The 16159-nt window shown below is 49.2% G+C and overlaps 1 protein-coding gene across 13 annotated transcripts in view; it reads right to left on the bottom strand.

Annotated features, from left to right (window-relative positions):
* Positions 1-16159, bottom strand: part of ATP11A (ATPase phospholipid transporting 11A) — a 182347-nt gene that overhangs the window by 8387 nt on the left and 157801 nt on the right. For all 13 annotated transcript variants that reach the window (XM_021929353.2, XM_021929355.2, XM_021929356.2 and 10 more), the window contains 9 exon segments: positions 14804-14978; positions 12978-13080; positions 12608-12753; positions 11434-11493; positions 10466-10593; positions 7469-7604; positions 3743-3808; positions 2457-2560; positions 199-364 (listed from right to left, as the gene is read on the bottom strand). In XM_021929353.2, the coding sequence (XP_021785045.1) occupies positions 199-364; positions 2457-2560; positions 3743-3808; positions 7469-7604; positions 10466-10593; positions 11434-11493; positions 12608-12753; positions 12978-13080; positions 14804-14978 (1084 nt within the window).

The following is a 16159-nucleotide window of genomic DNA, read 5'->3' as shown; positions in this document are numbered from 1 at the left end:
AACATAAAATTAAACATCAGTCATCTCAAATTTACCTGATGTTTAAAATCATGTATCATTAAGAAACTCATTATTGACACGTGAACTGATCACGTTTTATGAAATCCAAACCTTTCACACTATCTTTCAAAGTGGTCATTTCCTAGTCCTGAGGCCAGGGCCCTGAAGCACCCCTGCCCCGGCTGGGACGCTCCGTACCTGGACTCTCTCCGTTGCTGTTGGCCACAGCTGCCGGCACAGGACTTTCTTGAGGACGTCGGGCAGGAGGCTGATGGTCACCAGCAGCACGATGGCCAGCCAGGCGGGCCCGCTGGACAGCATCTGGATGAACACGTAGTACATCCTCTGGTAGTTGAGGAATGGCCTGAGGGGCAGGGAAGAGAAGCCGCTGGTGAGGCATGTGCTCCCTGGGGCCGGCCTCTCTCCGCACTGGAGAGGGCGTTTGTTCTGGGAGTTCACACTTTTGTCAGTGAGAGTCGCTTGGCAAGCCACGGAGCCTGCTCTGAGTTTATCATATAAAAAATGAACGCGGAACCTCCCGGTAATGCTGGGGTAACAGGGACGGGAGAAGGAATTCTATGACGTCATCTCAAAGGGAACACAGAAGTCTCTGAAGTTCAGTTTCACAGAAGCAAAAAAAAAAGGGATTGAAATAGGGATGTTTTTCTATCTTGAAGTCTCGGATGGGAAGGACGTGCCGAGCACCGGTCGTCAATACGGAGCAAGCAATGACTTCTCTCCCAAGAAAGAGGATAACTCAAAGATGTCTGTGTCAGCTCCATGAGGGAGGCTGGCGAGGACGCAGGGACTGGTGACCCGCAGCCAGCCTGAGTCCACAGGTCCACGTCTACACGTGCTTTCCGGTAGTTTCCTGATCGCCTTTCACATCCCAGGCACTATGGACGGTGGTAGAGACACAGAGACAGGGCCCCGCCTCCAGGAAGCACAGTGACACTGGCGTGTGGACAACAGGAGGGAAACGGGAGCAGGGCGTGGTGGGTAACGGGAGGGACGTGGAGCTGCTGGCAGGCCTGGGACGGGGCTGGAGGCACCCCCGAGGTGCTGGTGGTGGGCAGGAGGATGGGGTCTCATCACCAAGTGGTGGTGACACGGTGGGCTCCCAGCACATCAGAGGCATGGGGTCAATGTTTTAGGAAACAATGTGGAGGCCATGGTTCTACCAAGGCTGATGGGCTGTGCTCCTCGGTTCCAAAGCCCAGGAGCTGGTCAGAGAGGTTTTGGGACGGAATCTTCCTCTTACAGAGCCACGGCCTTCAGGGCTGCTAGAATGGCCGGGCTCTCGGGAGCTGGGCTGGGCTCTCTAGAGCCAAGCAGGGTTCTCTGGGGCTGGCAGGGTGACTGAAATCCTCGAAGCTCGGCGCTCATCTCTGGGACTGTGTAATGCAACCTGGGGCCACCAGGGGCCGCTGGCTGAACGAGGTAATTGGGAGGGACACTTCCTGAGCTGAGAATCCCGCCCAGGTCAGGGGCCCTGAGGGATCCCGAGAAGGTTGCTGGCTTTCCCTAGGCCGGCGACTGACCCCAGGTCTGCAGAGGGCTGTGGCAGAGGCTGCTGCGCTGGGGCTGAGATTGGGACCTGGTCCTGGGCCCACCACCCTGCGTACTTTCCTGGCTTATGGCAACAGTCTCTGACCACCCTGCCTATATCGCTCTCACCAGCTCAACATGCAGCCACCGTGGGGTTTTTAAGAGTCACCCAACTCTGCTGTGCTCTGCCCACAGCCCTCCAATGGCTTGACTGACCATGACAGCCTCAAGCCAGGATCCTCATGGCCGGCGGTCCAGGAGGCCACCCTGCCTGCTCTGCAGCCTGGTCTGGGCCCTGTCCGCTGGCCACGGCTCCCACTCACCGAGGACCTCCTCCCACCCGGGACTGCGTGCCTGCTGCTGCTCCCCGGAACCAGAGGCTCCCCCAGGAGTCAGGCTGCTGCGGGCAAGGTCCAGCCCCACAATGCCTGGGCCCCATCTTGCTGTGGGGCGTGAGGATAGAGTGAGACAGGACCTGTCCAATGCTTGGCGGGTGCTTCGTTGTGGGAGGCAGTTACCAGCTGGGACTTGCGGTGATGATGGTGTTCTTTAGGTTTCAGATGACTTTCTGAGAAGTCATCTCTGGCCTTTTAATCTGACATAGGTCCCCTGGTAGAGAATCCTGGTCTGTTCCTCCGTATAACTCGTCACAAGCTGTTATCAGTTAGTGTCTCTCTCCCCTGAGGGTGCAAGTCACAGGAGCAGGGACTCCCCCGTGTCTGGCCCCGACTGTATCCCAGGACCCCACATGATGCCCAGCACACAGCAGGTGTTAATCCAACACTGGCCACAACCAGCGAGGCTGCACGGAAAATGTGTCTTCAATCCTTGATAAAAAAATAGTGCAGGACTATTAAGGTAATAACAATCACGTGATATTTATCAGATTATCAGCTACTTATATTTACCAGATCACTCCTCCCCAGAGGAGCGAAAAGACGACGTAGAACAGCAGCGACCCCCAGATGACAAAATGGTTGATCCAAGTCCAGTAATGTGTGTCTAACGCAAGCTAAAAGGAAAAAAGGGCAGTTAACGGTGTCACCCGAGCAGTCAGAATGATCGTGACGGGCAGGACAGAGAGCCAGGGGCTGATGAAAGACTAAACCAAACACAGACCCAGCAGTGACGACCCAATGCCCACACAAAAACGCTCAGGAACACAAAGGCACACCTCACACTGCCCGTGGAGAGGAAGAACATGGGGACGCCAGAGCCCCGGGTCCCCGGGGAAGGGAGCCATGGATGCATTTCCCAGATGGCGGCATGAGGGCCACAGACCAAGGTGTTGTTTATATCACCACCGAAGAAAGTCATTCAGATTAAGGTGTTCTTTATGTCACTACCTAAGAAAGTTACTTTTTTCTTTTTTTTTTGAGACAGAGTCTCCCTCTGTTGCCCAGGCTGGAGTGCAGTGGTGTGATCTCTGCTCACTGCAACCTCCACCTCCCAGGTTCAAGTGATTCTCCTGCCTCAGCCTCCCAAGTAGTTGGGATTACAGGCGCCCGCCACCACGCCCAGCTACTTTTTGTGTTTTTAGTACAGACGGGGTTTTGGCATGTTGGCCAGGCTGGTCTTGAACTGCTGACCTCAGGTGATCCACCGCCTTGGCCTCCCACAGTGCTGGGATTACGGGCGTGAGCCACTGTGCCTGGCCAGAAAGTTACTTTAGAGTCAGGTGTTGTTTATATCACTATCTAAGAAAATCACCTTAGGAATGTTTCGGTATCACTTTTTAAGACTCAGTCTGATAGGTTTTGAGATTTCATAATGATAATAGTCTGTACAGAACTTTACTGGACTTTAAAAAGAGTAAAATTTTCCAAAATACATTAATTTGTTTCAATTCAAATGTATTTTGATGGCGCTGCCAGGGAGGGCTACCTGCCGCTGAAAAGAATTGTAGCCTGAATTCTTTCTGAATTCTTTCACGAAGAAGCAGCTCGCTCCCGAGGTTACCTTTGTCGCTCTGGGGTCTGCACGCGGGGTGGCGGGGTGTACTGAGTCTGTGCATTACTTGTCTAAACAGCAAGACGAGGATGCCCAGGGTACCCCAGGAGCCGGCCTGGGCTGGGTGCAGAGTGGCTTCCAGCCTGGGTACGGAGTTACAATTCAGAGAGCTCAGAGCGGGTGAGGCCTACCCTGCAGGGGTTCACTGTGGCTGGGGGAGGAACGTGAGCGTGAGACCACTTACCTTTAGTGTGACTGTGAACACCATCACAGTGAATACCAGTGTCCCAAATGTCCAGTTTCCAAATATCTGTGTGGGGAAAACAGTCCAAGTCATCTCGTTTTTATGTACTTTTTTTCTCTTTCAAATCAAGAGCTTTAGAAAATACACCTCATTTTTCTTGCGTGCCAACACTTCAAACCCCAAAGATATAAGCACTGAATTTTCTTATTATCACATAACAGAAGATGCAGCAGCCCCCCAGAGCACGGCAGGACGTCCCGTTTCCCGGCTGCCTCTCCCACCACCAGTTCCCTGGCGCGGTGATGGGCTCCGAACCTGTCTGCCTGCAACTTTCTGCCCGCTCTTGACACTGGCCCTGCTCAACGCTCTCGGTCACAACGAACGTCGGTCCCAATGTCTCAAACTGAGCACAGAAATTCCCGCACAGCTGGCATTTAAAAATCCGTGATGTAAACTCAGGTACACGCGAACCTCCTTTTTCTGTTCAGTGTTTTACGTATCAAAGTCTATCAAAGCATATTCCAAGCTTTTAACCGTTCACCTAGGAACATCCTGCTGTTCAACAAGTAACTGTTGTCTTCGCATCTCATTTGTGGCATCAAAATGAGAAGTTACTATGGCTTACGATGTCAGTGCAGAAAATGCTCCACTGGTGAACTCTTGAAAAAGACGTCTGTAATTCTATTGCTCCTCCCATGCCACACTAAAGGCTCTATAGACATTCCTTTAGAAGAATTTAGGTCTTTAAAACAAAGTAGCTCTCACCCGTGAACCATCAATCCCAGAGGGCCTCTGGACTGTAACCCTGTTGGGAGTATCCTGGTTGGAAGGGAAAATTCTCAGGGGTGAGCACCCCAACCCCAAATTGCTATGCAAAGACCAAGAGGGCTGTCAGCCGCTAGGACTGCCCCCAAGTTCCCTGAGTGCTGGCATCACGCTGGGGGTAAGTGCGGGTTCTGTGGGGGCTCAGGGTACCTTCCAGGATGTAGCCGGGGGCTGGAGGGCACAGCCAGAAGAGACAGGAAACAGGAGCTAGTGGAAACCCTCAGATTCCAGGAAAGGCAGCAGAGCCACAGTGCCCACTGACCACCAGGTACAGCTGACCAGGGACACGTCAGGGTTCCAGGGGTCCAACAAGGTGGAGACGCTGCAGAGTCCCTGCCAGGAAGCCCCTGGCATTGCACTGCCAGCACCTCATTTAGGAGCACAGCCAGCAGCCCTCCTAGGACAGTGGGACCCGTACCTCGCCCCTGAAGTCCATCTCCGGGGGCTCCTGGGAGGCACCTTCACATTCATGCTGAAATTCAGAATTACAACAACCCAGAGGCCGCACCAGGCAACACCATGAAGTCTGATGCTGGACGTCTGTGTGTGACCCAGGCCCTGCCCCTCGGGAACTGACCCTGCACAGGGTGTCTGATCTGTCCGAACTTCTCTTTCCTCAGCTTTCACGTGATCTGAACATCCAGCTGAAAAGGGTGGTTGTAGTGAACCAGGACGATGTTTGTGAGAGAAAACTGGAAAATCAAGTGCGGGAAAAAGGGGACTTGCTATCGCCACGGCAGGCTGCCAGGAGCCTGGAGTCTCAGAGCTCAGGACACTACGTCTTAGTTCTTTTTAAGGGCTACACAAGATGCTTACGTAAGCCCGACCCGGAGGAAAATCTCATAAAAGATACAAAAGAATCAACATGATGACATTCATGGCCTGGTGGCATTCGGGAATTATTCAATTAAAATAAACTAAGACAAAGAATAAATTCTAAAAAACCTAAAGCTTTTAAAACAGTGAAATAACATTTGAATGGATTCTTAAGATCGACCTGGTAGAAACGGATTTAAGTGATGACGAAGGGTAACAGCAGAGTTTAGTAATGAGAAGTGAAAACGACTAAAGCAGGTAGACAGTGCACAGGACACGCAGCGGAACGTTTGTGTTTGAACCCAGCAGTCTGAGGGACAAACACACAAGGAGAGAGAGGTCAGGCTAAACCGGGAACAAAGCCGATTTCTGTTTAGAAGTCACCCAGAAGGGGCTGCTGAAGAGAGACTTTCTCTGAGGTCAGCGCTGGTGTTTGCTTGTGCGGCTAAATACCTGCGACCTTTAAGCAGGGATGGTCTCTGACATCTACTCAGCGGCTGGCGCGGCTCTCTCAGATAGCACAGGGCCCCACCAGGCCTCCCACACACGCCTGTGCTGCCTTTAATTTAAAGTCGAGGGAAGCTCCCATCAATCCAGTCAATTCAGAAAACATCCCTGACTCAATGGGCCACCCTGACATGGAAACCGAGGCAACACAGCAAGGATGTGTGTCAGGAGGCACACCCCCCTTCTAACACAGAGCTAGCTCCGGGGTGCGTGGGGCACACCCCCCTTCTAACACAGAGCTAGCTCCGGGGTGCGTGGGGCACACGCCCCCTTCTAACACAGAGCTAGCTCCGGGGTGCGTGGGGCAGCAGCGGCTAACAGCGTTTCCACCGACAAAGCACACAGGAAGTCACGTTTGAAAATATTTTCGAGAAATATTTCATTTGTAATGCACTCCAAAAACACAGAAACGACAAACCCACGATTGCCTTACCACGTGTGTGTTGGTAGTCATTATCTGAGGGTGGGAAGGGAAGCCAGTGGCAAAAAGAAAAAAGCAAGATACAAATAAAACAAACCCCCAGGGATTAGGCAACCAACCAGAGAGTGAATGTTCACTAGAAAACTACAGATCTGTTCATTGCAAAAGAAGCAGACTTAAGTATGGTGCTCGGGGAAATCTAACACGGGCTCGACGTGGAATTCATTCTCATATTAAAAATGCAATGTCTAGGCCGGGTGCAGTGGCTCATGCCTGTAATCCCAGCACTTTGAGAGGCCAAGATGGGTGGATCACGAGGTCAGGAGATCGAGACCATCCTGGCTAACACGGTGAAACCCCGTCTCTACTAAAAATACAAAAAAATTAGCCAGGTGTGGTGGCGGGTGCCTGTAGTCCCAGCTACTTGGGAGGCTGAGGCAGGAGAATGGCATGAACCTGGGAGGCAGAGCTTGCAGTGAGCCAAGATTGCGCCACTGCACTCCAGCCTGGGCAACAGAGAGAGACTCCGTTTCAAAAAAAAAAAAAACCAAAAACAACGCAATGTCTAAATTGTGTAATTTTACCACTAAGTAATGAGCTGATGGTGAACTGTAAGCTACAGAGATAAAGTCTGAAAACCTCAGCAGGCCAGCCGGGCAGGGTGGCTCACGCCTGTAATCCCAGCACTTTGGGAGGCCGAGGCGGGTGGATCACGAGGTCAGGAGATCGAGACCATCCTGGCTAAAACGGTGAAACTCCGTCTCTACTAAAAATACAAAAGAATTAGCCGGGCGAGGCGGCGGGCGCCTGTAGTCCCAGCTACTCGGGAGGCTGAGGCAGGAGAATGCCGTGAACCCAGGACGCGGAGCTTGCAGTGAGCTGAGATCCGGCCACTGCACTCCAGCCTGGGTGACAGAGCAAGACTCTATCTCAACAACAACAACAAAACAAAAAACAAAAAACCTCAGTAGGACATTTCCTTCCAGTGACACTGAGCACTCAGGTAATGCGACCCGGAGCAACGCGCATGTGGTGATTGACCCCGTTGGGAAGCTGCACAGGCTGCACTGAATTACTGCTTTGACAAAATCATCACATGGGTTTGGGAAGGTTTATTCCTGAGCAGCTGAGTCGGCGCGCTTGAGCTCCATACTGACCTGCCCGTTGCTCGTCACAGTTGTATTTTCAAACATGAAATAAGCACCAAAGAAGAACACCAGCGCGTCAAACAGTCCCAGGAGCGTCCAGTAGATGAACACACGCCAGCGCAGCAGCGCGTTCTTGGCGACGTCCCTGTGAGAGGAGAAAAGTGCACAGCGTGTGTCCTCAAGAATTGGGGCTCGGCGCCGCCCCCGGGCTCCGGGGTGGCCGTCCCTGGACGTTGTCTTCATGGGATAAGATGTGTGTGGCCAGTAAACACTAGGTTTGTGCTCTGGCCACAAATGCGGCATGTCCGTCACAACCAGCATTTTACTACCCATTCATGTCCTTGGCTAACTTTTGCTTAGATTCTTTCTCTCTCATATTCACTGCAATATTGTCATAGGCAGAGAGATGCAAGCCATGCGCTGCTGCTTCTGAAAGTAACGAACATGGAACACAAGGCACACACCTGACATTCACCAAGTTTGTGACACCTTACACCTGACGTGACACCTTACGCCTGATGTGACACCTTACAGTTGACGTGACACCTTACGCCTGATGTGACACCTTACACCTGATGTGACACTTCAGTTGATGTGACACCTTACGCCTGATGTGACACTTCAGTTGATGTGACACCTTACGCCTGATGTGACACCTTACGCCTGATGTGACACCTTACAGTTGACATGACACCTTACGCCTGATGTGACACCTTACAGTTGACGTGACACCTTACGCCTGATGTGACACCTTACACCTGATGTGACACTTCACAGTTGATGTGACACCTTACGCCTGACGTGACACCTTACAGTTGACGTGACACCTTACGCCTGATGTGACACCTTACACCTGATGTGACACCTTACGCCTGATGTGACACCTTACACCTGATGTGACACTTCACAGTTGACGTGACACCTTACGCCTGACGTGACACCTTACGCCTGTTCAATAAGATAGAATTTGCAGGATTCCTTCTGGATACATGTCTAGAACAGTATATCCTCTCCCGTTTTCTCAGATTTATTCCCAATTATTAAAGACGTACAACAAATTTTTTATCGTCGTCCTTAATCACCCATGGTGATTATTTTTGGGTCCAAGCCATCAAGATCCCATAGAATGGCTAAATATTCTGATGAGGGCAGCGAGGCTGATGCACGGATTCCTGCAGCATCCTGGGCAGGGAAGCGCGTGGTCTTGGCTGTGGTGGTAGATGCAGGAACCACGCACGTGAGAAGATTGCACAGAACTGAACACACACAGACAGGTGTCATGTACACACACGTACATGAGCACAGGGAAAGCTGCGTGATCTGAATAAGGGAACGGGAGAATGGCATCAACATCAACACACTGGATGTGATGCTGGACTGCAGTTTCTTGCATGTCACCACTGAGAGACATGGGATCAGGGTCCACGGAATCTATTATTTCTTTTTTTTTTTTTTTTTTTGAGATGGAGTCTCGCTCTGTCGCCCAGGCTAGAGTGCAAGTGGCCGGATCTCAGCTCACTGCAAGCTCCGCCTCCCGGGTTCACGGCATTCTCCTGCCTCAGCCTCCCAAGTAGCTGGGACTACAGGCGCCCGTCACCACGCCCGGGTAATTTTTTGTATTTTTAGTAGAGACGGGGTTTCACCGTGTTAGCCAGGATGGTCTTGATCTCCTGACCTTGTGATCCGCCCGTCTCGGCCTCCCAAAGTGCTGGGATTACAGGCGTGAGCCACCGTGCCCGGCCGGAATCTATTATTTCTTACAACTGCATATGGATGTAAAATTATCTGAAAAATAAAATTTTAATTTATGATAGGGTTTGGCTGTGTCCCCACCCAAATCTCATCTTGAATTGTAGCTCCCATGACCCCCACCTGTTGTGGGAGGGACCTGGTGGGAGGTGGTTGAGTGACGGGCGCAGTATTTTCCCCATGTTGCTCTCGTGATAGTGTCTAAGTCTCACGAGATCTGATGGTTTTATAAAGGAAAGTTCCCCTGCACACGCCCTCTTGTCCGCCACCATGTAAGATGTGACTCTGCTCCTCATTCACCTTCCGCCATGACTGTGAGGCCTCTCCCCAGCCATGTGGAACTGTGAGTCCACTCAACCTCTTTCCTTCATAAATTACCCAGTCTCAGGCATGTCTTCACAGCAGGATGAAAACGGACTCATACAATTTAAAAGACCATGGAAAACAGTAACATACTGAATCTTCCAGAGACCTTGGGGGGCATTTCTGAAATAGCAGAAAAATATCTCTTCCATATTATTAAAAAAAAATAACTTTTTGGGAGAAAAGACACCCTGAAAGCAGAGCTGTTAATTTTTCTTTTTTCTCACTGAATGGAACACACATGGTTTTTTTTTTTTGAGACAGAGTCTCGCTTAGTCGCCCAGGCTGGAATGCAATGGCGCGATCTCGGCTCACTGCAAGATCCGCCTCCCAGGTTCACGCCATTCTCCTGCCTCAGCCTCCCGAGTAGCTGGGACTACAGGTGCCCGCCGCCTCGCCCAGCTAATTTTTTGTATTTTTTAGTAGAGACGGGGTTTCACCGTGTTAGCCAGGATGGTCTCGATCTCCTGACCTCGTGATCCGCCCGCCTCGGCCTCCCAAAGTGCTGGGATTACAGGCGTGAGCCACCGCGCCCGGCCGACACACATGGTTTTAAAGGATAACTTAGGCCACAGACTCCCCGGAGTCACAACGAGGAAGACGCTGGTACCCCGGCTCCCTTAGGACTGTTAGAAAGCACAGGAAAGTGCAAACTGGCTCCACACAGATGTTCCAAATGCAGCGTAAACCATCCAGCAAGGCTTAAAGAGTCTCCCTTTGAACTATGTGGTTTCCAGTTTAAAGAAAGAAGCTCCTGACCAAGCAAGAGTATCAGTAGATGCTGAATGTTTCTGGCCCTTAACTGGGGTCTGCCAGGTGGCTACTGGAAGAACTGCCAGAGTACTGCCTGGTTATTCTCTGTGCTCTCAGGAGAGGCTGTGTGGAGGATGGTACCTGTACAGGGTCGGGTCTCTCTTAAGCACGTCGATGCCAATATGCTGCTCCATGAGGCTGTACAGAAGGATGGGGAGGGAGGTGAAGCTGATGTTGTAGAGGGTCAGATACGCGGTGTCATACAAAGTCTGTAAGAGGAAAGTCACAAGGAAGTGGCGCCTCAGTGCATTGTTACAAACTTTCTGGATCTTTTGATTAAATATATTTTCTTTCTGAAATGCCTAGAAAGATCAGAGCACTTTTCAAAGCTTAATGATATAAACTAGGGTCTGTGAGATCAACTGTGATTTCAGGATGAAAGTCACAGCTGGCAAAAAGCCTAACACTGACTCATCCCATTCTATCAGCACAAACTTCAAGAAAAAAAAAAAAAAAGGAAAAAAGTCATAGAAAACATTTGCAATTCTGACTGCTATCTTCAAGCTTCAGAGACTCTGGTCCCAGTCACTTCCCATGAAGGCAGTTGGCCCGCCAACCACTGAGCACACGAGTGACAGAAGGAGGCGTCCATCTAGGGCAGGTGCCCGGGGAGTCCTTCACCCCTCCTGGATGGGAACTGTCTTCTTCCCCTATGGGCACACTGCACATGTTAACGTGCCAGGCACTGGGGTGGCCCATGTCCACAAGGACCTCAAGTTGGAGTTAATTCTTGCAGTGGTGTCAGGATACCCAGCTCGGCACTTCTGGGCCCTGGGGAGACCACATCATCATTAGCCCTCATCTCAGGGCCATAGCAGTTTCAGAAGACACGGAATAAGCGGCCTCCAGGATGGCAACTCCTCAGCATCGTGGCCCCCACCCCACACCTGACCTGACCTTTCACCCCCGTCTGCTGCTGGGCACCCTGGCTTCCTCGCAATGCTGGGGAGTGTTGCTCATTCCCAAGTCTCCTCTCCCCATGGCAGCCACCCACTGGGGGAAGGAAAAGAAGGCTCAGACGGCCTGTCCCCGAAGACCCTAGGACTGACCTGTTGTGAAAACCCACAGAAGAACTGGTATAAAAACTGAGGGAAGATGAAGCAGACATTCTGAAAGGCAAGGCAGAGCTGTTAGTTCAGTGATGGGGCAGAGGGAAGCAGCCGCCACTTCCAACGTGGCCTGTCCCACGTGGGCGGAGGGATCCACGTGTGCCCAGAGTGCGGGAGAATAGCACTAATGGGTTCTAGAAAGTCTTCTCTTATTTCAGGGGCAACTGAAATGCACATGTGACCACGTTCTGGCCACTCTGAGGACAGACAACATATTGGGGAAATTTGTCAGCTCCAAGAGAAACAAGAAGGCAATGCAGGTATCAGTATAAACAGGAAAGAATCGAACTGCACAGTGAATAAGGAATTCTAAAATACCGTTCCTCAAACATTTCCACCTGAAAGGTTCTCACTGGTTCTACACTCAATTCTGTGGAGGGGAGAAAAGGACTGGGGGTCTCCCGTGGCACGGCAGGGCCTCCTCATCCTCAGGGGTACATTCCTAGACCCAGGGAGGATGAAGAATCTGCGGAAGGTCCTGAACCCTGTCTACACCGTAGACGGGTATGTGTGTTCCTACACATACACACCTATGACAAAGTTTTATTTATAAAGTAGGCGCAGTAAGAGAGTAACAACAAAACATAGAATAACTATAATAATATACCATAATCAAAGGTACATGAATTTGGTCTCTCCCTCTTCCTCTTAAAATATATTATCGGGTCGTATTCACCATTCTTCTTCTTGTGATCTGTCAACCTGGTCACCAAGACAGCTACAGAGTGACTGAGGGGCAGGTAGTGCACACACAGCATTGGCACACCAGACGAAGGGACAAGCCACATCCCAGGAAGGACGGAGCAGGACGGCACGAGGCTTCATCACGCTGCTCCGAATGGCATGCAATTTAAAACTTAGAAACCGTTTATTTCTGCAATTTTCCATTTGATATTTTTGGGCCTGGGTTGACTGTAGGTAATGGAAACTGTAAAAAGCAAAGCCACGGCTAAGTGGGAGATGACTGCTATCAGATTCACTCCTTCCTTTCTGACAGTTGCTGCTACCTAGAGATCAATGACCTCTTGTGCCATCAAGTGGTTCAGACAAGGGTCGTGCCAGCCTGTGCATGATCTGCTGCTGAAAATGTGAGGGGGAGCGGCGATCCGCCTACCTTATAAAAGAAGTACTGCACGAGCTCAGATATCCTAATGTAATAAAAATGCCCGTGAACAAGCAGCATCTTCTTCAAATGCTTAAACTTTGGGATTGCATAGTCGCTGTTCCTGGCAGCCTGGCGGCCTTCCTTGCCGATGACACCTAGAAGACGGAGGTGAAGGAGCTGAGGAAATGCTTTCTGCACACCACGCACAGGGCAGGGACGGGGAGAAGAATGGATGAAACCATCACCACGAGCCTTCCTGGTCACACACGAGGGTGATGACGGGGGTGTCCTGAATGCACCTGCATGCTGCCATGGGCCTCTGTCTAGCGGAGGGGTGACCTGGCCACCAGGACGTGCCGGCAGCAAGGACAAAGCTCACCTATGCCCACGTGCGCTTCCAGAATCATGCTGACATCGTTTGCGCCGTCGCCAACTGCTAACGTGATTGGGTGCTCTTTTGAAAATTTGATTAATTTAACAATCTGCAAAAGAAAGAAAGGCAGCATTTATCTTCACTGTTCCACTTCTGAACAGGTTATTCATTCACTAGGCAGAAATAATGAAGATGTAAAGTTAGCCTAGGCAAATAAAAAAATTATCTACTTGAGCTAATTTACGACATTCTGTTTTCTCCATATAGGATAAAACTTTTTTTCATACTGAAAACAAAACAAAATAAAGTAAAAGAAATGAAGTATGATTAAAATGACGTGGGCTGGAAAAGGCTGGTAGACAAACTTTGGCGGTACAGACGTGAGATATATGAAGTAGTTTGTGGTTACTGTTATATTCATCTATTTAAATATATGGAAAAATGTGTAAACACTGGGAAAATACATTTAAATATACAGGGCAAATGTGAACCCTGGATTCTGTTAGAAGGCATCACTATTCCAAGGTATTTCAAGCTATTTGGTATAAAGCATCTATTTCTAAAACTAAACTATTCCTAATGCTATTTTAATTTTCAAATTTGTAAAGTGCAAAATCAAATATGACAATTTTATGTAAAAATAATTTCCAAGTTTTTAGTCAATTTCTTTTCTCCCCCCATATATGTGCCTAAATGTAACAGTTCAAGATATAAGACTGAAGAGATGGGGGAAACGTGTGGGTGCCTTCTTGTTTCAAGGTAGGAAACTGAAACACAAGTTAATTTGTATGAAACATTTCAAAAGCCAGTTGAGAACTTAAAAAAGTACTATGGAATACATGAAGAACAAATGGCAAACCCTGAGTTGCTGTTCCATTCGGGAAGTAATCCTGTAAGGTTCATGTGCAGTTACACATGTGAGGGAGAGGAGAACATCGCACCGTCTTCCCCACATGGAAGGTCTGTGAATGCTCAAGGCTCAGCTGTCGTCCTGAGGACCCCGGCTCCGTGTTTTTGGCAAAATTGACAGATTAATGCACCCACGGGCACAAACTCTCAACTCTTCACCTCCTTGGTTTCCAGAGTTTGTGTGAGACATTTTTTACCTTAAACACTGGGTTGCTCTGACCAGTTATGGATTTACTCATGAACAGTTCAAGAGAAATTGACGTATCGTGTCTAAAATGTGGTATAACGAAGCTGGGACTTTTCTAGGCTTCCTGATATCAGAAAGACATCCATGTTTACACGTACATTCCATAGTGCTTTTAAAAGTGTTTAAAGAAAAAACTTCGGTGTGTGTTTCCCACAAGAACATGGGCGCGTGAGACGTTTGGAGTTTGATGGACAAGCTGAATCCTCGTGGCATTTCCCAACTGCAGCCTTTTGGGCAAATTATTCCAATTTGTAAAGCTGGTGCCCTCATTCGCCCAAAAGGGTTAGTTTGAGGCTAAAAGCATTTGTTTCTGTAGGAGGCACACACTAGGTGCTCAGTAATGTCAGCTCCCTTCCCCTAAACCTTTAGTATAGATTCTTAGGAGTGACTGAGGCAGCTTTTTTTTTTTTTTTAACAGAAGTCAGCCAGGGCAGCTGTCCTGGCCACTACATCTGGAAGGGTCACACGTCAGACTGGTCAACACCCACTAATCACTGAGCCTGGCCCAACAAGCAAAACGAGATCTGTGTTTTAAATCTCTACCATGGTTACTTCTCTTTTTAACAGGCGGTACCCTGCTAGGCTTTTTAACAATCCGCGGTGGTGAGACCTAACGGAAGGTTTCCAGTGTTTCGGATACCCTGATCACCAGCTATCGAGGACGGGCGGGCAGCACCTGGGCCTTCTGCAAGGGTGCCATGCGGCAGCAGAGCACCGCGCTGCAGCTCCGGCAGATTTCCAGGAAGAGCTCCCTGTAGTTGCTGGAACTCCCATCTTCGCGAGGCTTCATTATGAGAGACAGCGCAGCTCCGTCGATAATCAAGCCGTAGTCCTGCATATCTGCTGAGAGTCTGTTAAAGGATGTGAGTCAGAAAGACGCTCAATCACTAGATCTAGAGATTTTAGAAGACTCCATATTTCTTTGGATGTTGACAGATGCTACAAATCCATGGGATTAAGAAACTAGTGTTTCTTATCAATACAATCTTTATAGTATTGAATGTAACACCTTTGTCGACATTTAAGAGTGTATTTTAGTGAAACATTCCTATTTTAGGTAAAGCAAGTGCACACTCTCTTTGTGGACTTGTTAAGTCCCTGTACTTTTGAAACAACAGGAAGGCGTTCATCTTGCAGTCTAAGATCTTGGTCAGTCTTTATTCTCAACCTGCTTGGTCACAGTCTTTATCTGTATAGCTAAGTCTTTGGTTTCTGCCTGGATGACCTAAATTGGAAAGAACGTGGTCATAATCTCCTCTTTGCTGGGTTTCAAAATGACAAGGAGGCTGGATGCTATGGCTCACGCCTGTAATCCCAGCACTTCGGGAGGCCGAGGCGGGTGGATCACCTGAGGTCAGGAGTTCAAGACCAGCCTGGCCAACATGGTGAAACCCCATCTCTATTAAAAATACAAAAATTAGCCGGGTGTGGTGGTAAGCGTTTTTAATCCCAGCTACTTGGGAGGCTGAGGCAGGAGAATTGTTTGGACCTGGGAGGTAGAGGTTGCAGTGAGCCAAGATCACGCCACTGTACTCCAGCCTGGGCGACAGAGTGAGGCTCCATCTCAAAAACAAAACACAAAAAACAAACAAAGAAAACAAACAAGGAACACCTCTAATCCCTAAAAGGAGTTATGCAGATTACAGATCAGGTAGAGGGAATTATCTGTGCTATTTATGAATAACTTAACATTTGTGTAAATTAGAGAGCTGCTTTTGCTTTATGTACATGAATGAAACTGAAATGATTCAAATAAAATCTAATCTCAGATAATGCATCTAACACCAGTAAGGACAGCATCGATAAAATGTATCTGAATAAACTACTGAATATTCTTGGGAAAAAAAAACTCTTGGGCATGTACTGCTTTGTCTTAGACGAACAACCATGCATTATTAATATCTCCACTTCCGCCAGCAGATGTTTGAAGGTGCCTGCAGCAGAGCCCCTAAGTCTCAGAAGCAGATGAGAATTATCCCACTCAAAATATTTTATCAATTATGTCATTTTGCATCTGTTACCCGGCAGTCTG

This window comes from Papio anubis, chromosome 15 (assembly GCF_008728515.1).
Source record: "Papio anubis isolate 15944 chromosome 15, Panubis1.0, whole genome shotgun sequence".
In the NCBI taxonomy this organism is placed as follows: Eukaryota; Metazoa; Chordata; class Mammalia; order Primates; family Cercopithecidae; genus Papio; species Papio anubis.
The sequence above is the reverse complement of the archived record's forward strand: the minus strand, read 5'-3'. Positions and strand labels throughout refer to the sequence as shown.